General features: G+C 46.5%; 1 protein-coding gene across 1 annotated transcript in view; it reads right to left on the bottom strand.

Moving 5' to 3' along the window:
• The window catches only part of LOC144824484 (uroplakin-3b-like protein 1), a 186,859-nt gene that overhangs the window by 38,571 nt on the left and 124,202 nt on the right, over positions 1-24,086 (bottom strand). The window contains exon 3 of the mRNA XM_078683567.1: positions 18,384-18,615. Coding sequence (XP_078539693.1) covers positions 18,384-18,615 — 232 coding nt within the window. The remainder of the gene's footprint in view (positions 1-18,383; positions 18,616-24,086) is intronic.

The raw sequence follows: 24,086 nt of genomic DNA, 5'->3' as shown, positions 1-24,086 counted from the left end.
AGGTAGGGCTACCCGGGTTAGAACGTCAGCCTCAGTGGGAGGGGACTCTTGTGGGGCACCTAACTGGGATTCAGCGCCTGCCTCCGTATTTCTCGTCTTGGTTCATAGTCGATACAGGACGACTATTCCTTCCAGGTAGCACCACATGGGTCCTTGTTTCCTAGGAAGTTCATTGGGGGCAGGGCAGAGACCCATTCCTGGTTCTCTGTCCTTTCGTGACCCAGATTTTACACGGGTGGGTCTTGAAACATGCTGGTAATTTCTGCCTCCGGGATAGCACATGTCCCATGGCTTCGGGCTGGTTGTACCTGGGGCAGCTCAGCGTTGGCGGGATCCGAGCTGTTCCCACGACAGTAGCTGGGGCATCCTCCTTTGTTATGCTCTTAAGCAGTTATGCATACAAGCGGCGATTTTACCACAAGCAAAGGTCCAAGCGGGCGACGCTTTACTTCCCCTAGAAAGGCCCAGCAGGAGGCTGTACGGCTCTGGTGAGGCGAGTAGTTGTGGTAATGAAGCTAAGTGATCGCTCTTTTCAGCTACCTTGAAACGCTCTAATTGCTGTGTGGAATTTTATCTTGGCACCTGAATATTAGACAATTCACAGATTTACGGTATGGGCTTCATCCTGTGGCGCTCAAGGGGGGAGGGGCCCTCTCTTCTTTCCCTGCTTAGTGTGCGGGGGTTCACGGAATCTATCTGGTGTCCTACACCCCTTTTGCTCGTGGCATTCAGATGGGTGGTCCCTCTGCTCGGTGGGCTCCTATCAGGTTTTGGACACAGGCTTCACGGACACGTTTCGTGTGGTGGGGCCCCCTTGGCGTGCGATGGAACAGTCCCATGTATATACCCGTGTACCCAATAGATTCCTTGGGAGCCCCTCCCAATATGAGAAGTCGGCCTGAGGTATTTATCTCCAGTTCTGGGGTCCCTGGTGATCAGTCCACACATTCCCTTATGATGGGGGTGTAAGTCTACCTTATAGACAAGCTATCCTAGGGGTAGCATGGTCCAAGCAGCCTCCAGGCTATTCTAGGGGGCATGTGATGTCATATGTTTTACCATTGCAATCCTGTTTATCTTATGTAAGGAAACCACACAAGTTATATACTAAAAAGTTTATGTTTTCGCTGAATAACCCTCTGTACTCTTGCGAGTATAGATGCACAAGCGTTTAAACAAAGCACAGTTTACAGTTGACTATTCTGAGTACTGCTTTTGGCAGAAGTTGATGATGAACTGGGTGTAGTCGGCTGACGCGTTGTGTGAAGGTGTGTGGTGGGTCTCCGTGGCACGCGCTGGAGCTCCTATTGTATGGATTATAGGAAGCGATATCAGCAGGTGAGGCCCCTCATCTCCTCGTCATTACATAGGGGTATGACCTTACGACCCTGGGTTAGTCTCCATTATGGCTGTAGAGGAATTGGTCCCAGGGGGTAATATGCAGATTGTGTCAGAGGGGCATTATTTCCAGCTGGCAAGTCATGTTTCTGGTCAGGATCTTAGGGGGCACTTGGTTTCAGTCAAAGCATCCCTTGGTGGTGGTTGTAAGTCAACCTGTTTGACAAACTATCTCAGAGGTAACATGGCCTAAGCTGCCTCCAGACTAAACCCATAAGGGCAGGTGAAGCCAGCTGTTTTTTCCATTTCAATCCTGTTTTAGCACTTGATGGCACACCACCCAAGTTATATAGGATAATATAAGTACTATCCCTCATTGCCCCTGTGCCCTTGGAGTACAGCAGCACAAGCATTCTATGTAAGCGCAGTTTCTCTTGATTATGCGGAGGACGGCGGTACAGCAGTAGTTGTAATTTAACCTGGGTGTAGTCTGCTGACGCTTTGTGTGAAGGTGTTTGGTTGAGGCTCAGTGACGGGCGCTGGTACGCCTTTGGCATGTTACGAAGCGCCATTAGCAGTGGGGGCCCCTCCTCTTCACTTGGTCATTTATCTGGTAGTATGACCTTACCAACCGGGGAGGGTTACACTAATGTTGTAAGGAATAGGCACCCGGGGGTATCTGCAGATTAGTCACGAGGGGCCTTGGTTTCATCAGGCATGTAATGTTCATGTCAGGTTTTAAGGTCTCTTTGTCGGAAAGGGTCCACCTCTCTCCTGTCGTTTGGACTTGTTCCTAGTGGACGGACGAGAAGCTCTGCAGAGCAAGGGTTGCAGTTTTCCCTAAGAAGCGAAGTGGTGGGGGGCCCGGACGGCGACGGTGGCCGCCGGCAGGGCTGTGGCGGAGTTACAGGGCGATCCGGAAGCAGAGAGGTGCAACACTGTACTTCAGCGGGCACATAGGGGTGCCAGAGCCTAACCTAGAACCTCATGGGAGGTCCAGGAACTCGTGTCGGCGCCCCAGTAGTCCTTCGGGCGGTTGTGGGCCTGTGCAACCGGGAGTTTGCCTAGATACACCCGCAAGGGGCGTGAGTAGTTTTATTACCATAATGGTGCAGCAGTTGGGTGGTTCCCCACTGTGCTGATTGGCTCAACAGGCGAGTAGGTGGCGAGAATGCGGCCTGCCCTTGGATCGCCCGTAAGATAACCCACCGTGATTACATAATGTTGTATGTAATAATAAACCTGCAGCAACGTTTCCCAATCTTAACACTTGTGTCTGTGTGTTATTTGCGGGATGTTGTATATGTTGGGGCGGGGGGTCCTGTGGCCCTGAAGTGACTATGTGCCTGCCCGAGGCCACCCAGTGGCCATCAGGAGGGCGGGCCCCTTAGTCGCGGAGGGCTGCCCCCGTCCCTTAATGTGGTCAGCCACTCCTCCCCAGGGTAGGCATTGCCCGGCTGGAGGTGGGCGGGTCAGGTGACGCGCGTCCGGGGCGGCAGGCAAGGAGAGGGGGTATATCTCTCCCCCTCGCCATTGCTCAGGCCTCTTTGCCGCTCCGGACGTCGCGCGCACTACGTCGGGGACACTCTTTTCCCTCCCTCCCTCTAACCCAGAGTGTCAGCTAGGGTTTGGGGTCTCCTAAGGGAGTTTTTAATGTGTTCCTTTTTCGTTGCAGGCGGAGTTACAGGGCGATCCGGAAGCAGAGAGGTGCAACACTGTACTTCAGCGGGCACATAGGGGTGCCAGAGCCTAACCTAGAACCTCATGGGAGGTCCAGGAACTCGTGTCGGCGCCCCAGTAGTCCTTTGGGCGGTTGTGGGCCTGTGCAACCAGGGGTTTGCCTAGATACGCCCCGTAAGGGGCGTGAGTAGTTTTATTACCATAATGGTGCAGCAGTTGGGTGGTTCGCCACTGTGCTGATTGGCTCAACAGGCGGGCAGGTGGCGAGAATGCGGCCTGCCCTTGGATCGCCCGTAAGATAACCCACCGTGATTACATAATGTTGTATGTAATAATAAACCTGCAGCAACGTTTCCCAATCTTAACACTTGTGCCTGTGTGTTATTTGCGGGATGTTGTATAGGTTGGGGCGGGGGGTCCTGTGGCCCTGAAGTGACTATGTGCCAGTCGGCAGCTACTTCTCTCTTCCTATTTCTATCCCCTAAGCGCCTAGAGACGGTTCTGTTTGCACCGCTACGCTACGCTAGAAAAAGTTCTCCCCTCGCTCCGGCCCCTGTTTGTTATGGTCCCCTCTCCCTCACCCTTGCTGTGGCCCTCCTTCTCTACCCCTTCTGTCTGTCCAGAGCCTCTCCTGCCGTTAGTCTCCTCACAGCGCTCCCACAGTCCCTCAGTCCCAGAGTGTCACTCACAGTCTCTCAGTGTATCACTCAGTCCTTCGGTGGATCTCCCCTCACGATTGCCCCTGTTTCTTATGGTCTTCTCCCTCCTTCTCCCCCACACTTGCTGTGGCCCTCCTCCTCTCCCCTTATGTCTGTCCAGACCCTCTCCTGCCGTTACTCCCCTCGCAGCGCACTCCCTCACACTTTACTCCTTCTCTGTTCTCTTACACTACTCCCTCTTGCTCATTCCCTCTGCCCCCCACCCCGCTGCTCTCCAGACGCTTCCCTGGACAATTACTTCTCGTAGGGCAAGTGCGTGACAGAGCTCGGTCGTGTATACATGACACCGGCCTTAGTACGGAGCTGGTTGTTCCATTAGTGCAGAGCTTTGAGTATTATAAAACGAAACGCACAAACACAATTGAAATATATTTGTAAGGACACAGGCAGGGTTTATTCACTTTCGGCCCAGAACAAACGTGTGGAGAGGGTGAGGGTCTTGTGTAGGTCAGCAGCAGCCAGGAGACAGACAGGTTTAGTCGCGGACGGCATGATGGGCAGGGGGGGGGGAAATGGGGTCGGGGGGGGGGGTTCGGCGGGAGGGGTTTAATTAAAGAAAAATTATTTAAACTTACCTTCCCACGCCACCACGGTTCTAGATGGGTCTATCCTGCTGAAGTCCGCGGTAACTCAGCCAATCCTGGCGCAGCATTAACAGCGCCACTGCGCGGGGATTGGCTAAGAGCAGGGCTAATACTGCCGATATTGAGACCCGGGTCCCTGCCTGTCTCAGTGCTAGGGGAGGAGAAGGAGGGAAGGGGCTACTGCGTGTGTGCGCATGCGTGGGCAAGCCAAAAAAATGACTTGTCCAAAATGCGCACACACTGCTGCTGCCCTGCCTGCTGCGCTATTTCTTCTGCTGAGTGTCACTGTCACTCATACCGTAGGCCCGCCCCCACACCCTTCCGCGATGACGTCCGATGATTCTGTCGGGCTTGTCCCAATGCAGCTTTCTCTGAGAGCTACAGTACAGACTGACTGTGTGTGTGTGAGTGCGCTCACGCTCAATAATGTATTTTATTTTTGAATTAATTTGTTAATCGCACAAATGCATGACGTGACGGTTGTCCATGGCTAGTGGGGCAACGCCCCAACGCCCCCAATGGACGCACCGCCACTGAAAGACGGTCACCCACACACTTGTCAGCAGAAGAATCACCTCCGGCAACGCACTCTATGCCAGCATCACCCAGAAACTCATCAAGAGCCTGCAGAATATCCAGAACGCCTCCGCCAAACTCATCCTCAACATCCCCCGCCGCACATTACCAGCCACCTGAAAGATCTCTACTGGCTCCCAGTCAATAGAAGAATCACCTGCAAGCTCCTCTCACACGCCTACAAAGCCCTACATGACGCAGGACCTGCATACCTCAACCACTGCATCGCATTCCATGCACCCATCAGAGACCCCCGCTCCGCCCAACTTTCCCTGGCCACCATCCTATGTATCCACATGACCCCAGCCGTAGGAAGATCCTTCTCCTATCTCGCAGCAAAGACCTGGAACACCCTACCTCTCCACCTCAGGCAATCACTATCTCCGCCTCATTTCATGAAGGACCACAAGATCTGGCTCTTCGACTGACCAGCAGCACCTCCAACCCCCTCACTCAACCTGCGCACTGAGACCCTTTTGGGTCAGTAGTTATGTTTTACAACCCACCTGATTGAGTGCAACATGTGCTATTGCCAGCCCTGCCCAGGGCTATATCTGTGACCAAATGATAGGTGCCCTAAATCGGCATTTCATTTGCAGTTGCTCCAAATTTCCAATATGCATTGTTCATTGCCTTTGGGCACCATGAACCCATAGAAAACCAATGCATGACTGTTACTAACACACTCATGGGACTGAAGTGAACAAAGTAGGTGGGGAGTCCTTTGCAGGGATATGTCCCTGGGTGAGGGACCCTGGAGAGTATTAGAATGTTTTGGAAAAAATGCTAAAAATCTGACAAATATCATGCTCAGTGCAATCTTACGGCCAGTCAATCAGGGCAGAAAGGTCTAGCACCCAGCAATTGAATCCTTAAGATTTGTAGATGTTAAAAATATATTGGTGTGTTATGTTTTCATATAGATCAGGGGTGATATCTGTGACAAAAAGAAAGTTACAGGGCTGGCTGGGCTATAGAGTAATTTGGAAGTGCTACAGGTCAGTGTGTGTGCTGTTTTATTGGATGCTTGTGTCACGTTTTATATTCTGGTGGATCCGTTTTTACTGTTGAATTCTCTAGTACCACAAACATTGCATGCAGAAAACACAAATGCCTGCAGTCTCCCACACCTTGAAAAACACCAACATAGCTTGTCTTTAATCATTCGAAATTGCCATGATGTGCAAATATGATTTAAAACTATTTTTCACCTGGTTTGCATCACAAAAGTGACGCAAACTTGAGCAAAATGTTTTTGTTTTTTTTATTTACTTTCCAGCGCATATTTTGTTTTGTGCTGGAAAGTTGCCTCAAAGTAAGACAAAGCTTCAAAGGGGAGTTCCTTGGGTGGTACTTGGGTGTTCCCATTCACCTACCCATGGCTTTTGTTTCAAAACTCTATCTACTAACAACAGTAGACACGGTTTTGCACCAAAAAATAATGACACAGGCATTAAAAAGGGGAAATACTTTTATTACTCCTAACTATTCACACTTTGCATGCGTGCTGCTCTGTAAAGCACACATTACAAGTGGGAAACATTTTAAAGTTTGTCTAGGCATAGTAATTTGTACTGGAAGGGTACTCTGCTAGAACAAAACCTATACAGTAGTACAAAGGTGTGTCCATGGTGCTCGGCAACCTGATTTTGCGCCCGCACTAAGGAGAGTGCAGGATATCGCCAAACTTAGTAGATATGGTCTTTCCTGCTCTCTCCCTCTCATGCACCACAGTGCAGCTAGTTTGGGGGCTGTGCTGCATTGTGTGACAGTCTTGTAAATCTGAGCCATTCATGTTTTTACTTTCAATGCAGCCTGATTTTGATATCTGTCATCCAATGAATAGTGTATCATAAACAGTGTTTCTGCCACAATTTCGTGATCTAAAGCAATATTACATAATTAATAGTGCAAAGTACATTCCCTAGGAAACCTAAAAATATCTTGGGGCCCATTAGGATGGCGGGCGGATTGCCCCCGCCTGGCGGGGGCAATCCGGCCGCCATCCTCTCCTGAATCCCCCCCCGCCATATTAGTATGACGGGGGGACCGCGGCGGACGGAAAGACCGTCCGCCGCAAGGCGACTGGGGCGGAAAAGGTTTAATATGGTGGCGGTGTCTATTAGACACTGCCAGCCATATTACGATGGGCCAGGACAGATGCCTTCGCCGCCACGGAAAGGCATACGGTCTTCTCTTCACTTTGTGAAGGAGGGGTGGGGGGTGCACTCGGGGGGGGGGGTACCTGTGGTACCCCCCTGCATTTGCATATACAATGCGGTAGGCACCACGCGGTGCCTGCCGCTTTGTGTATGCAAATGCATACATGCATTTATAGCATTGTAGTGGGCGGTGCAGAGAGCACCGCCTGCCACAATGTTATAAATGCAGGATGCGCCCGCCACTGTGGCGGGCACATCTTAATACCCCCCACAAGACCCCCGCCCTTATGGCGGGCGGTCCCGAATTCCGATAGGATGGTGGGCAGACTAAGTCCACCCGTCATCCTAATGAACCCCTTTGCAGTTATATAATGCAGACATTTAGGCCAGCATTTCATGTTTTAATTTTCTGAAATTTTTGTTTGCCCATTTGAGAAATGCAACAAAGTATTGAGCAAAATTGTTTAAAAAAATAAAATATCTCTACATTTTTTATTAGATGTTGAGGCTGCAATGAGATATTTCAAGTCAAGTCAAGTCAAATAGGCTTTATTTCGACATAAAAATATCTTAAAAAGCATACATACATATAAAATTCTTTTTGAAGCATTGAAAATAAAAAGTGTAAAAACCCCTTGCCTGATAAAAATCAGCAATTTTTTACTATAATTTTTAGGGGGAGAATTATATAAATTACCTAAAAGAGGTATGTTTAAGAAACAGACCAAGGAAATAAAACATGATTAAACAATTTGCCTAAGTCTTTTTGACCGAATCCGCCATGCCCACCCAAGATACTTCGAGGTGGCGCATGCAAAAAAAGTGCGAGTGTCTGAGAGTAATATCCTTAGTGCCACATTGCAATGTCTTGTGCCCAAGGTTAGACACATGGGTTTTAGCCATTTCATCCGTGGAACCTTATAGGCAGGGCACTCGAATAACAAATGAGGGACAGATTCACGACGCTGTGGACAAAAGGGGCACCATGGAGCAGTTTGGTAAGGAATTTTCCAGTGGCATGTGAGTTCCATTACAGGGAGAAGACCTATTCTAAATTTAAAATACAGGGATCTTTCCCATGGGGCTGAGATAATATCCAAATACAATTCTCTAATGGGGACATCTTTGAACTCCACAAAATTTCTAGTCGTTTTGCAAATCGTTGCAGAAGAGTTTCTTTTATTTGCCACCCATGTCCAGTAAAGTTGTTTTAACATTGATTTGGGCGGGGCTGTCTGTTGATGCCATGCTTCTTCCAGCCCCAGATTGGCAAGTAGTGCTTTAATGTCTCTCAGCCATTTTATTTTTGCCCAACCTGTAGATTTGATTATCTCCCGCAGGCCATCCGCATAACTTGAGAGCTCAGGCACTCTCCAGATGCGGGCCCACAGAAGCAGGGGGCGTAACTTTGCTTGGTCTTCAATCGCCCGACAGCCCATGTCCAATTGCAATGGTAGAATGGGGACAGACGGGCCGAGAGACATCAAACTTCTCAAGAAGATGTTCTCAGCTCGAGTAAGCTCTTTCATATTTGACATTCCCCAGAGTTCCGCCCCATAAAGAGCGGCACTTACGCCTCTGGCCGAGTAAATGTCCATTACTGCTGCTATTGGTTTTGTGGAAGCTGCTCTCTGCTCTTTCAGCAGAGCCCCGGTCACTCTTTTCAAACTCAGCAACATTTTGGTCAAATGATAGTCCCATTTCATGGAGTCCACCAGCCGGATACCCAGATAATCGAACGTCTTGGTCCTTTCTAGTGGAACGGACCCCAGTGTTGGAGGAGGGCCAAGTTTTTGCGGAGGGTTCAAAATGAGATACTTTGTTTTATCTGTATTTATACAGAGTCCTCTCTGCTTGCAAAAATCGTCAAAACCAGAGAGAAGCTGCTGAAGGCCCATTGGGGATTTTGACAGAAGTAAAGTATCGTCCGCAAAAAGCAGAGTGGGAATTAAACGGCCTGCCAAGCGGGGTGCATCTGCTGGTATCCTGGTCAAGTAGTCCACCACCCCATTTACATAAAGAGAGAATAGAGTTGGGGCAAGTACGCAACCTTGCCGCACACCTCTATTCACATCTATTCTTGGGGTCTTTTGACCATTCGGCCCCCAGCGTATTTGGGCATAGTTCTTTTCATGGAACCTCATGATCAAATGAAGCAAATAGGGTGGCATGCCAAGGTCACACAAAACCTTCCATAGGTTGTTTCTGGGAACCAAATCAAAGGCCGTACGAAGGTCGATGAAGGCCAGATATAAGGTACCCTTCCCAATCGTAACGACCTTCCAGTGGATCATGAGCAGCCTTAAAGATTGTTCTATTGTTCCTGTGCCAGCTCGGAACCCAGCCTGGAAATCCGAAAGAATCTTATTTTCGTCTGCCCACTGCTGAACTCTGGCTAAAAGGACCTTGCCCGCTACTTTTTGTGAACAATCTATCAGGCTAATCGGCCTGTAGTTTGCTGGGTCGTCTCTTGAGCCTTTCTTGTGCAGGGGGACCACCTCGGCGGCCATCCATGAGTCAGGCAGGGGGGCACCTGCCATAGCCGCGTTTAATACTGATGCGATTAGCATACCCCAATCACCTAAGTCTGCGCGAAGCAGGTCGCCGGGAAGGCCATCGGGACCAGCCGCTTTACGCGGAACAAGAGATTTTATAGCACCTTCCGCTTCTTTCCTAGTGAACAGACTTTCCTCGTAACTCCCATCACTTCGAGAGATCTGTGGTAATGGAAAATCCATCGCTTCTGCTACAGATGCTGTATACAGTTTTGAGAAGTGTGAATACCACAGATCCTCAGTTATATTGCATGTGATGACAGTGTCCAGGGGTCTGTTTTTCTTTCGTATTAAGTCCCAAAAACCTTTTGCATTTTTTCCCACACTGGCGACACGGAGTTCCTGCCAAAATGCATCTTCCCAGTCTCTCCTTGCTGCCTTTAGCTCGGATTTGTAGCTCTTGCGTTTGATGGCTATTAATGATGCGTCTCCGCTTTTTACTGCCAATATTAGTGCTCTCTTTCCAGCGCGACACTCCGTCGATATGAGATATTTGATGCAGGGTGTACACCAATACAGAGCTCTGAATGTGTTTTCTGTCACAAACCTGATGGAGTACACCTGGCTGCCAAACCATGGACCTGTCTCATTTAGAATTGGGCGTACTGCCATCTTTCTGTCCACAGCGCTCCCGTTGACGCCATTTACAGAAAACTGTCTCCAATGGCCCAACGGAGTAGGAGCAGTAGAAGGCGGGGCATAATAATACCCGCTGTATTTAAGGTGGGCTTTGTGATATCCTATTTTTTCTGTCTGTCACCATCAGTTAAACCTGGTGTTGAGGGATGGATAGACTAAATACCAACTCCCACACCCGGGGAAACGCCCTTCCTGGGTGTGGTCCTCATAAGTTATTCAAATTTTAATAATTTGAAAAACAAAAATGTTGGTAACATTTGATGAATTGCATCAAAGTAGAAGGCAGCCATCCAACACAATTTTACCTTCATAAGAACTGCCATGAAGGTACACAGATCACCGATGGATCAACGTTGATCTCTAAATTTAGTGGACGGTAGTCCATCATGTGTAGCATACATAATGTCCTTGCCAGGCAGTTCAGTGTGACAAACTTTAAATCCGCCCCATAGCTTGTATGGGTGCATAAAAAGACCAAAGAGGCACATGTGCTTGAACAACCTAATGCCATTTTTCAAAAAAAGATCCAGCAAACATCTCGGCAGTGAAAGGGTTGCTTCTCCTCATTATTGTAAATGCAGATATCAAACTAACTGTTTCATATAAGTGAGGGCAAAATAGGTATTTATTGTCTAAAGAAATGTGCATATACATTCAAAATTACTAGTCAAATTAAATAATTATAACTTGTTTTAAAATACCTAGCTTACTTGATTAAGCAGGTTTATATAATCCTACAGCACAACACTTTGATTAAATACTGCTGTCATCGAGTTTCAGAGCCCTATTCTTTCTCAATTTGTGTAATATTCTGAATCTGTGAAATGCTTTTAAAGGTCTTTCGAACACTATAAAATGTATTTTAGCTCACACTGTTGCCAGGTTTTGTACATGACAGTACAAAACTGATTTTATATCCAGATTCCTACACATAAGCAATAGATATTAAGTGCTCCCTGTTTGATTTGTTCAATTTGTTCAATTCTAAAGATATGTTTCCTTTGAAAGTACCTGCTTATATAGTTACACATGTTTGTGTTTGCACTTTGTTGCAAAAGGATAACTGCTTTAAAATACAATAAATTATCAATTTCTTAAGATCACAGACCCTTCTGGGGGAAACCCTGACAGGTCGCGTGGGGCACGAGAGATTTGTGCTCTGGGAAAAGGCGGCATGTAGTGCCCCGGGGGGTAGGGAAACAGCGGCATGGTGAGGGCTTGCAGGGAGCCCATCCACCCCATTGTTGGTGTGATTAAGTAATGTCCGGGAGCAGGGGGCGAAAACTACTCAAACCAAAATGGAAAAGTATGCCTCCTCGAAGACCGCAGACACTGACAGATCAGACAAGGCCAAGATGGAAAATGCGCCCAGATGGGCTGTGGACGAACCCTCCCTGAAAGATATTATGGATGCCATTACCGGTGTACGTGCGTCACTTGAGGGTAGGATGGACTACATAACAGTCGAAGTAACGCTAATAAGGGCTGGCCTCCAAAACATACGAGACAAGGTTAAAACGATGGAGACAGTTACAACCGACCTCTGACATGATTCCAAGTCGATGCAGCAGCAAATCAAAGACCAGCAAGCAGCAAGTAAAATGATAGAAGACAAGCTGGATAAATACAAACTACAGCCCAAGAATCTCTCTACTTTCTTTTCGGTGGAAGGGTCGCATTGCATCCCCGGTGGCAGACCTAAACCCGGAGCACCTCCTCGGCCAATATTGGCTCAACTTTTCCACTTCAGAGACTGAGATGGGGAATTAAAAACTGCTCGCAGAGCCACGCCGATCAAGATCGACAACAGTATCATCACTTTCTTCCCCGACTTCACTGTGCAGGTGCAAAAACACTCCTTTTTATTTATTTTTTAAAATATATTTTTATTGTTTTCAAACCTTGAAAGTCACATCTATTGAAGTCACATACTTCAATAGATGAACAGTACAGCCATTCATAGAGTATCTTCATGTAAATGTAAATGTATTTCGACTTATATAGCGCACGAATCACCCAGAGGTCTCAAGGCGCTTGCTTAGGGAACCCGTCCTGGTATTCCCCTGTGAGATACCCCGGCAGGGTATCCACAAGGTGAAAGCCAGGCATCCCGCCACGAGGGGCTGTAGTGGAGATTAAGCAAGCTATTGCCCAGAGTCGCAGAGTGTGACCCCGTGAGTCAAGTAGGCACCGGAGCGAGAATTGTCAAGTCCGTGGAATTTTGAGCCCGAGACGGGGAATCGAACCCTGGTCCACGGCCGATCTCAGCTTCCGGGTCTGCCACCTCTAACCACTGAGCCACACTTCTCCACTGTCAATAATATCAAGGAATGCACAGTTTTCAGTCACTGAGTTCAAAAGATTGCGACCCTATTTTGCCGTATTTCCATTTCCACAGTTGGGGAAATACACAGATCCCCATTCCATTTGCCCCATTTGTTGTCCCATTTCTTAAGGTATCTCCTCGATTTAAAAACCTCCTTCTCGGCGATCATGCAATTATCTAGTTCCATTGCCCATACCCTGTGTGATGGTCTCTCCGCCTCTCCCCACTTTTAAGCTATTTCACGTTTTACTAGGGTGAACCCACACGTAGCCAGTTGTTGTTCCTTCTCGGTGAGGTCAGTCGCCTCCCAAATTTTGAGGAGCCCGAGTGGTGGTGTAACAGTTAGTTCCTTCCCTAGTGCATCTTGTATATTTTTTGTTGCCCCATCCCATATGGGTCGTTCGATCGGTCAGTTCCAGATAGTGTGGAAAAAGGTTGCATCTTGGCGGCAGCCCCGCAAAACAATCCTTTTTAGACAACAAACGTGGCTTAAAGAAAAAGGACTTAAATACTGCAAGTTGTTCCCTGCAAAGCTGCAGGTTGAGGTGGAGGGGAAGGCCTAGTTTTTCTACACCCCGGAGTCGGCACAGGAGTGGCTTGATGCATGGTCAGGCAGAGAAAAGATCAATCACTGAAGAATTCAGCAGTGCCAGAGGTACAATCAAAATGAGAACACAAAGGACAAGAATAGAAATAACTGGTACTGGGCACTGATTTGCTGCCTGCAAAGTGGATGGGGAGAAGGCTCCAATCATGGATCGTCGCAGAAGGAATGATCAACTACTGCGTCCTCCTAACTCAAGAATAAGTGACTTCCAGATTTATAGTTATGGCATATGCAAGGTGGGATCTCACTCTTCTTTTCCTTTCATACCTAAGGTTATGGTGGGAGTGAAGGTATAGGGACAGCACCCCACACACCCCCACTTTCCTTGTTAACTGTTCATATGGGGCGACATGCACTCTGAATAGTTGAGGATAGGGGCAATTTTCAGCCCAAATTGCAGGAAAGCAGGGAGGGAGTTTGGGGTTCCAGTTAGTTCTTAGAGATAGTTTAGATGACACTAATTTACAAAGGGAAAGGGTGTCATGTAAATCCTCCAGAACAAGCTTGGGATTGAATCCGACAGCTTGTGTCCAGGCATTAGTCACACATGCGAAAGAGATCTTGATGCATGCATGGCCGTCAATCGCACGCAATGAAACAAGGTAATAATAATGATGAGTCCGACACTAACAGGTGTCATCAAACTTCTGTCTTGGAAAGTGAATGGCCTGGAGGATAAGCTCAAACGAGGATTAATGCTGCAATACATAAAGGTACACCCACCAGACGTAGTCCTCCTACAGGAGACGCACTTGATTGGAAACACATGCAGGGCAATGACCAGGTGGGGTTCCAAAACAGTGGCACATTCGCCATTCACTACTGGATCCAGAGGGGTAGGCGTACTAATCATAAAAAAATTTCCATTGATAATTTAAAACAAATGGACCGACAGACAAGGTAGAAACATCGGGACATGGGAGGGCACAACACTAATATTAGTGTGTGTATACGTGCCGCCGGGCCTCCAAACGATGGCTTTTAAAGATTTGGGAGATCTATTGCTCACACTTCCCAAAGGGAGACTGTTACTGGGAGGAGACTTTAACTCAATATTCTCAGAGCGCTTGGATCACCACTAGGCCTGGGTGGCAAATTTCTTTCCGTTCATGGGATTTGCGGAATTTGGGTAATTTCGCGTTCCGCGGAGAATGCGAAATTGCCCAAAATTCTGTGTTCCGCGACTTCGTGAAATTTTTTGCTAGTTCGCGTTCTCAAATACGTGTTCGCGAGATATTTCCCTCTGAGCACGCAAACAGCGATTGCGAACAGTAAAAACGTATCGCGAACAAGCAAATCCGCGTGTTCGCGGAATTTATGCGTGTTCGCTGAGACATTTTACCGTTTCACGGAGATTTGCGTAACGCAATTACGCAAATTCTGCCCACCCCGAATCACCACCCCCCAAGGGAGGTTCCACCCTCCTGAACACAAATCCCAGACTTCATATATGCTGTGGGTTTGGTCGATGTGTGGCGCATCTGACACCCCACAGACACCCAATTCACACATCACTCTGGGGCTCACAAGTGCGTTTCCAGACTAGATTACATAATTGTACCAGCGGACCAAGTGGGACAAATTAAGGAGGTGAGCTACTTTGCAAGGGGTATATCTGACCACTTCCCCGTATGGGCCCAAATATAGAGACAGGAGTGCAACAGTCAGGGAGAGTAGCATCAATAAATCCTTAGTTCTTGAAGAACTGGTCAATCATAAAATTAGTGATAAAAGAAATAGGTCTGTACTTCCCGGGAAATGAGGGATCGGTTGACTCCGCACAGTCGCTCTCCCAGATAGCCGGGGTCAGTAAAGAGAAACCCGCTAAACTATCCAGGTTGGAAGAGGGGAGAGCAGATGAAGTGCCTGAGGTCAAACATCTGCTGGAGATAAAAATTAAAGAAATACAGTGACCTCGCCACAGATGCGGCACAAGCGCAACACAGGGCCACGCTGTGTCGAGTATATTTTTTATTTTATTTTTTTATTTAAGAAGTTTTATATAGCGCTAGCCAGACCGGAAGGTATCGGAGCGCTTTACAACAAGTATAGAGCAGTGCAAAAGACAGCAAATACAGTACAATCAGCGAGGCGTTCAGGATATGAATCAGAGTATAGATGGCCATCCGCATCGAGAAGAGAGTAAAGGCACTTTGAACATTCCTAGCGGTTCCTATCTGTTCGATAGGGAGCGGTCGAGGAAAAGGATTTTGAGTTGACTTTTGAATTTCAGGAAGTAAGGAATAGTTCTGATGTGGGGGCGATAGAGTTCCATATTTTGGGAGCATTTCCGGCAAAGGATCTGGCCAATGTTTTTTGTTTTCGTGCTTTGAGCGGGATAAGAAGTAGGATGTTAGAGCTTCTGAGAGTCCTGTTCTGACCTGCTTTTCTGAGTTTGGCTGCCAGATATTCTGGTTTGCCTGTGTGAAGGGCTTTATGGGTGAGGCAGGCTGTTCTATATGAAGCAGGGGATAAAGCAGGGAAATTATTGGCGTGACTTGATGGAAGAGAACAGTCCAATAGAGTGGTGGCTGAGTTGAGGACCGAGTCAGAGTTACAATTGATGGAGTCGCAAGAAATAGCAGATGGATTTGCTGATCACTTTCAGAACATATATACATCCCACGCCGTCTCAACAGGTGAGGATGCAGATGCCCTATTGTTGAAAATGTCTCTTCCCACCCTCTCCAAGGAAGACTCTGTTGGGTTAGATGGCAAGCTCACACCCACTGAGGTGGAACGAGCGATCAGTGAACTAAAGTCGGGAAAGGTGATGGGTCCCAATGGTTTACCCATTGAACTATATAAGCTAGGCCCCTATAAGATAGCACAGAATTTATCTAATATGTTTGTAGAAAGCCGGGAGCGGGGGACGCTTCCAGTTGATTAAAGACTAGCCACTATAGTGGTCATCCTCAAAAGTGGTAAGTCCGAAAATAAATGCTCCTCATACAGACCGATATCTTTGCTCAACTCTGAGGTTAAGATCTTGGCCAAAATATTAGCCACCCAGCTCCTTGAGGTTATAACGAAACTAGTGCACCCTGATCAGTCTGGATTTATGCCATCAAGAAATACCTCCCTTAACCTTCAAAATGTGCATGGCGTAATGGGCAAGACTGAGACACTAAGAGGATGCAGTGGTGGTATCAGATGCCTCCATGTCGTTTGACACGATAGAATGGCCTCTTATGTACGCAGTCCTAAGAAGAATGGGTTTCGGCCCAAACTTTATCAGCTGGGTTAAGTTTCTGTATAGTGTGCCACAGGCGCAGGTGGTGGTTAACAACGGAAATCAAGAGTGTTTACCCTAGAAAGAGGGACTAGACAGGGCCGCCCTCTTACCCCACTGCTCTTCCGGCTGATGCTGGAACCCCTGGCACAGTGGATAAGGAAAGACCCAGTTATGAGGGGATTACGATGGGCAGAAACATGGGAGGACTATATCTCCCTGTATGCAGAAGACATACTTCTCTACCTTGCGTCACCAAGAGCCTCCATAACTAGAGCACTCCATATTTTTACAAACTTTGGTAAATACTCCGGGTATACCACAAACTCGTCGAAATCAGTTATTTTGAGGGGCAACTTTCCCCTGCTGCCTCGGGAGTACTTAATAATGGAAGCGAAAGAGGGTTTTAAGTACCTTGGCATCTATGTCATCAAAGATCCAGTACAATACTATGAGCAGAACTTCTTGACCCTATTGCTGAGACTTAAGAGCGATGTTCGTCAGTGGAGGTCTCTCCCACTGTCACTACCGGGGTGCGCTGCATTATTCAATATGATGGCACTACCACGATTCTTATACATATTGCAAAACTTACCAGGACCAGTTCGCACAGACTATTTCAGGAGTATTGAAGGTACACTGAGGGAACTGTTGTGGGAAGGAAAACCACCATGGATAGCGACTCAGAAACTAATAAGGGGATGGTATGACTTCGTATAGGACTCCCTGACAATAATATGCCTGATGCCCTCTTACAACTCCGTAAACACCGGAAGGGAGATATCACGGAGTTTGAAGATGACGACTGGCAGATACCCGTGCATCCCCTAAGGAGGTAGCAATTACATCAAGATTAAGATTAGTACAACTCAAGGTGTTACATAGAAAATATTTATCAAGTACGGCTTTAGTGAAAATGGGTTACAGGTACGACCCTGGGTGTGGTAGAGAGTGTGGCCAAGAAGGAACATTTATTCATATCCTCTGGGAGTGTGTTCAAATTCAACGCTATTGGGCAGCAGTGACCCGGTGTATAGTGAGTCTACTGGGGAAAGCAGTGACCCGGTGTATAGTGAGTCTACTGGGGAAACATGTAGAATCTAAGATAAAACTATGTCTCCAGAATGTGTGGGATCCCACTGATTTCAATGAGAAAGAGAAGGCCTGGGTGACGCTGGGGATGACTGTAGCTGTACGAAACATGGCCAGACTGTGGAAAGCACACAAAGCACCTATGTTAGTAAATTGGAAGAAATACATGGACTGGTGCATGGTAATGGAAAAACTGTATAATCATGAGGTTGTCCCAACAAATGATTGCATATATGGGGTAAATGGAACAAATACAGAGGGGCCATATGTGAACCACTGAAGGTAGTGCAGCATCCTGAACCAGGCACGGACTGGGAGCAGTCCTGAGTGATAGATAGTTTAGTAGGATCAGAAGCTTGGGATAGGAAGAAAGAACATTACTCATTCGTCAATATATTGTTATAAGTATGTCATCAATAAAAAGAATTGTTAAAAAAAAGGCCCATGTGCCTAGTACAAAAATGAGGAGTGACATCCGAACGCATGTGTAACCACTAGTAAATGCAGCCTATTAAACTTACACAAGAGGCAGACAATTAAAAAATGTACCTGCTTAATGAACATTCACTGAGGGCCTGATTCACAAAGGTAAGCGTACACATTTGTTAATGTTCACTATTTTTTGGTATTCACAAACTACAAGTTCAGTTATACTTATAGTAATTTTACGCGACAGAGAACTCGGCACATGACAAGATAGAACAGGCCTGTCTTTTTATGTGTGGAGTCTCCAACTGAACTTGTAATTTGTGAATACCCAAAAAAAGTTTACTTACACAAAAAGTGTATGTTTATCTTTTTGAATCAGGCCTACAGTGTCTGGAAGCAAGAGGAGTGGACAGAGTGATAATTAGTACTCAAGCCAAGCCTTACCTATAAGGTCCAGGCGGTGGTACAGGCCCATTGCAGTCTGGCTGTCTTCTGTCTCTGGCGCAGCTGGTGTTACTACCGACACGAATCACCTTGATCAGCTCCGTGTTGGAGTCACACGGGTACCTACCTGCTTGCATATTCAATGTCAGGTAGTAATAAGATAGGGAAGGAAAGTCTTGGTAGGCTGGCCGTGCCTGGACATCAAAGGCAGCACTTTGGAAATTCATAAAATCTGCAGCAGAAAAGACAACATTAACTGATTAAAAAATAAAAGCTACTTGGTTACAAGAGGCCAGCTGTGTAGCAATGCTGTATCATTTTGGGTCAGACCTGCAGTGAATGACCAATCTCCCACCTCTGATCTATGTTGAACCTTAAAGCACAGAGAGTTAGGCAAAGATACAATGGGTGACAGAGACCATGGGGCATAAACAGAAAATGTATATCAGTTATCTCAATGCCAAAAATATATAATTAAATAATATATTAATAATATAGATAAGATATACCATTTTAATATATAATAATATACATTTATTGACCGTGTTATGAATAATTTGTAAACTTGAACACATTTCTATTCTATTGTTTTGTTTTCTATTCTTTCTAAGTATAATTGGTCACATTTACCTTGAGAATGGCTCCATGTGGAGCTAAAACTCTTCAAAAGGTGCATTTAATAAATGGGTGAATCTTGAGATTTCTGGAGTGTTTTTATCTTTATTTCTGGCAAATAATTGGTGGCATTATAGCACGGCATTGCACCTGCTTAATCGCACAAATGTGTGGTAGAAGGACCACTTAAAGTGAGTTATGATGCTCCGCCTCTCCGTCAACAATCGCAATAAATCGCATATTATACTCTGCACATCTGTATATATGGTTTATGCCATGGCATATTTTCATATTTATTTGTTTTAACAAAAGGTATTTAACCAAAACCAGGACACATGAGGTTAAATTTGTACAGCAAGGTGAAGTCACACTGAAGAGATATCCTGATTATTAGAAGATTTGTTTCCCTCTCTAAAGTAATTGTTAAATGGCATCTGTGCAGTAATAAAAAGTGTTTTTTACCAATCAATTTTGCTGTGCCGTGATAATAAACTTTAATTTGACATTGTGTTGTACTAATAAATGCGTGAATGTCAGTTATTAGTACAAATGTACTAAAAAAATGCATTCTCTAAATCACTGCCATGTCATAATCATTGTGTGTGTGTGCGCGCGCCCCTACGAGAAAGCTTTCCAGTCCTCCCTAACATTGCCTCTGCATTCAAGGGGTGAGGGGAGCCCCCCCAAAACCATGTTGTCAAGGCTATGGTCAAAACGCATCAGGTTTTCTGCTCAGTAAAGTTTGCTATGCAAAGTAGCTATCAATCTATCTATCTATCTATCTGTCTGTCTGTCTATCTATCTATCAAAATATTACCCAGTGGCAGTTGCCTTTTTTGTGTTGATAACTTTGGCACTGTTTGATGAAATGTTCCACATATTTGCTACTTTTGACTAGTTTGTGAATGGAAAGTTGCAGAGTGATCCATCACATAGGGGCACTCCCAAAATGTGTTTTCCCCTTTCATTTTTCCATAGGAACTTTAGACATAGCTGCAGCCCAAACCACTGAACTGGTTTACACCACATTTGGCAAAAAGCTAGATCTTGGTCCAGAAAGAGTGCCGTTTGTGATTTGGTATAAATCTGCTTAAACGCTTTTTATATCTAGGGATGTGGAGCCTCCGTGTTCCAGAAGGCTCCTGCAAGAGGACAGTGCCAGAACATATGAAAGGCTAGCTTGAGGAGAATGACAACAAAGGAGGGAGGCTAGGCAGCACCCTTCCCTGAGCCTTTATAGGATTAGTGACTCTGTCCCGGGGAGATTACCCCAGAGAGACAGTAATTTCACTCCCCACACTAGCTCAGGCAGGTAACATGTTTGCTCCCGTCAGGAAGGGGCATTTACAAATCTCCAGCCAAACGGGAGCAAACACCAAGGGCCTTCTTACAACGTTGGGTGGACTTTCATCTGCCCAACACCATATCAGTATGGGAACCGCCTGACCATTGGTCGCCGGTTCCACATACCTAATTACAATGCGACCACACATGGTGCGGTTGCAAACTCCCATTTCACAATGGGAGCTTGTGCTGCGGCCGTAAACCGGGCGTAGCACAAGCTACCATAGAGAAATAGGAGTTTATGTGAATCCCTGCACTGTGTGGCAGGCACCTCCAAGGCCTCAGGGAGAAGGGGCGCCAAAGTTTCATTCTGACAGGATTTCATGTCAGAAAGCCAAGCACGGAAAGCCTGTCGGAAACCAGCATCCTAATCCCTATGGCGGAAATACCTTACATAGGGAATACGTGCCGGTCTCCGACTGGCCGAAGGACTCCTTGATCCCGTTGAATTCCAGCTGGAATGACTGGCCGCTTTCACATTCAATGGCCTGCATCGTAATGTGGCTATCAAAACTGAAACCGCGATGAGGCTTGGAAAGCCTCCGACCTGAGGTCAGAGGCTTTTTGAGTCTCATCGTAATCAGGTCCTATGTCAGCTCCCAGTCAGCAGGAGCTTTACCAATGCTCCCGCAGGCTGGGAGTAGACCTGTGTTCCGTTTCCCAGCCCGCACTTTTTCAAGCCGGGAAACAGAACAACATATGCTCACATCAGAAGGGTGCAGCATAAATAGCAGTGCACCATGAGGGGAGCCAGCAGGGGATGAGGTCCTCGGGAATGAGATGGCTTGGGGAAAGGGGCCAAATATCCCCAACCCCTGAGAAGGCTCGGGGATGGGGGCTGCATATCGTCCCTCCTCTTTTAAAATACGAGCCTTGGGGATAGGGTTCCCATGGCCTAAAGAGGCCGGGGAGAGGGGCTGCACAGCCCCTCTCCTATTTTTATTAATAAGATACAGCACAGGTGATGGGGTCCCGGGGGCCTTTGAAGGTTCGAGGAGGCTCCCCTCGCCTTTTTAATAAATTATGTCCCCGGGGAATTGGGTACCTGGGGACTAATGAGGCTTTTGGAGGGGGGCCCAACGGCTCCCTCCCTTTTTAAAATACATATGGCCCTGGGTTATAGGGTCCCTGGGGCCAATGAGGCTTGGGGAGGGGTGCCGTGAGGTTCTATACTTGATTGATTATTCTCTTAATAAACTCTTCATAATGTTTTAACACATTGTGTAGCCCCGATTTCATAGGGCCATCGCCCAGACTGCAATTTGAACACGTATAGCAACGTAAGTGCACCATGGGTGAGTCACAGTGCCTGTTATATTGTCAGCATGTAAGTAAGATGCATACCATACACTTTCAAACAGGCAAACTATCTTTGCTCCATTAACTGATAACGACAGAATTCTTCCTTCTCTCTGCCGATGATGTGATTGATGCTAGTGGTATTAAGATAATGATTTTGTAAAAATATAAGAGCATTTGGAATGTTATCAGACTAATAGAGGCTAAGTATGCACATTCTGCTGTTCACAATCCGCTCCCTGAAACCAGCTCTAGCTGGCGGATCAGGAGAAGCTGCCACACAATTTCATTTGGATTAGGATTCATCCTGCTCTAATGAAACCCACTCCTCCTGTGTTGTTACGACTGGTCTCAAAGGCAATGAAAACAACAGATAGGTATGTATGGCCAGCAGTCAACAAAACAACTTTGACCAGTTAATACTGATCTGATCTATGAGTCTTGGCTGCCTCCGTGTGGACAGTGTTGGAACTTCACAAACAGATCAAATGTATTTTTTCTGCCAAAATAATAAACTCTTTACTGACTCTATAGTTTAGCAACGTGTGCTGTACTAAAATATTATATAAAACCATCGTCAGAAGGGGTAACAGAGAACAGAAAGTGCAGATGAAAAAGAGTAGCAGCTGACTTTCTGTTAACCCCAATTATGTTTCCACATCATTTTTAGTCCAGGTAACTGGCCCATGTACATAGTGCAATGGCTCACCAGGTCTGAGACACACTCGCCTATCTAACAATTCTTTGTTCACCAGTTTTCCACTTAGGTATGTCTGCCAAACTACAGACCTATTGACTCCCCTATAAATGCATCAACATGCACCAAAAGACAGCTCTGGTTTTCATCACAGCTGGAAGGTCGAATGAAGATGGTGCCTCATTAGGAACTGGAAATAATCACAGAAAACCCCACTCACTCCCAGGCATTTAATTCAGAGGTAGAACAAAGGTATGCTACGAAAAGAAAAGATGGCTGAAGTTGGATGTGGGAAAGGCCTGGCCTGAGAGTAAACAATTAGCCACATTAGTCTGTCACGGTCACAATGTCAAAAGCTGATACTCAGGTAGACATGCAGACAGAACCTTCCTTAGGAAATATTATTGGGTGTTATTCGAATGGGCGATCCTGGAGAGTGGCCGTCAGCCAATTCATATGGATGTAGCGGTGCTGGGTCAGGCTACCAGGGCGAATCCTTGACTCTCTAAACATGTAAGACCACCGGTCTGTTATCACTTGGACATACTCCAACTGACCACGGATATCTGACATTCCCTCACTAGGACCTAGAGATTGAATGCATTTCCACCCCTATTCGTACCATTGTTTGGTAATCTCCAATTCACCCTGGGCATAGCGAAACCCGTATTTTACAAATGGGCAGACGCTGGGTGTAGAATGCCACGTGACCTCTTCCAGAATGACGAGTTCAAGGATGTCCCATGGTGCAAACACGATTACGCGCTTCAAGAGAGAGACCGCATACACTACTTTCAGTTGTGACACGGGGCCCGTCTTCCCCCGAGCAAGCTCAGGCCATTAGACATCTTACACCATAGGAGAAGCTCTCTGCCAAGTACAGTAGCCTCAGGGGCTCATCTCTACCATCTACATTTTACTGTCCGACGCATCACCCAACACGATGTGTCCTAAATGGAAAGATGGGCACGTAACCTGGGGCGTGATACAACTCTAAATTGTGGTAAGATATCCCAGTGTTAATCAAAGCGTGTGGAACAGAGAATTGATGTATACTTTTATGATGCATTGCCACATAACACCAGTCTGGTTAAAGCAAGTGTACAGTTCTGCCGGGGATCGTTGTTGGGGTGAATATTCGCAAAAAGAGGACAGCATGCATGTGTGGTGGTGATGCCCAAGATTGTCTTTGTTCAGAAAGAAATCCTCACCACATTAGGTGCAGTGCTTAATTTGAGCCGGTGGTTTCTGGTGCTCAGTACTGGCACTTGATTGGTTTCTGGTGCCCAGCACCAGCAGTCTGCCACATGGTGGCGCTGCTCATCTAATCTAATGGGGAAACATCCATTACAATGTACTACCTTTACAACACGGCTGTTACAATGCAGCAGCCTTTACATCGCATGCCATTACAACACAGCCATTACAACGCATTTCACTACAATGCATGTCACTACAATGCATGCCATTACAAGGCATTATAAGTTAAGTAATGGGGATTTTTTAACGTTTTGGGGTGGGTATGGGTTTTGGGGTACATAAGAATAGTAATTTTTACCCCTACACTATCCAACACTTACCCTACTGTTGCGCTCACTGAAGCGGGAATAGTAATTTCTACCTCTACACTATTCAACACTTTCCCTACTGTTGCCCTAAAAGTATTATGTGTTGTAATGGTATGCGTTGTAAAGTCATGCGTTGTTATGGGTGTTGCAATGTAAAAACCACGTTGTAAAAGCATGCGT

Source organism: Lissotriton helveticus, chromosome 3_1, assembly GCF_964261635.1.
Source record: "Lissotriton helveticus chromosome 3_1, aLisHel1.1, whole genome shotgun sequence".
NCBI lineage: Eukaryota > Metazoa > Chordata > Amphibia > Caudata > Salamandridae > Lissotriton > Lissotriton helveticus.
The sequence above is the reverse complement of the archived record's forward strand: the minus strand, read 5'-3'. Positions and strand labels throughout refer to the sequence as shown.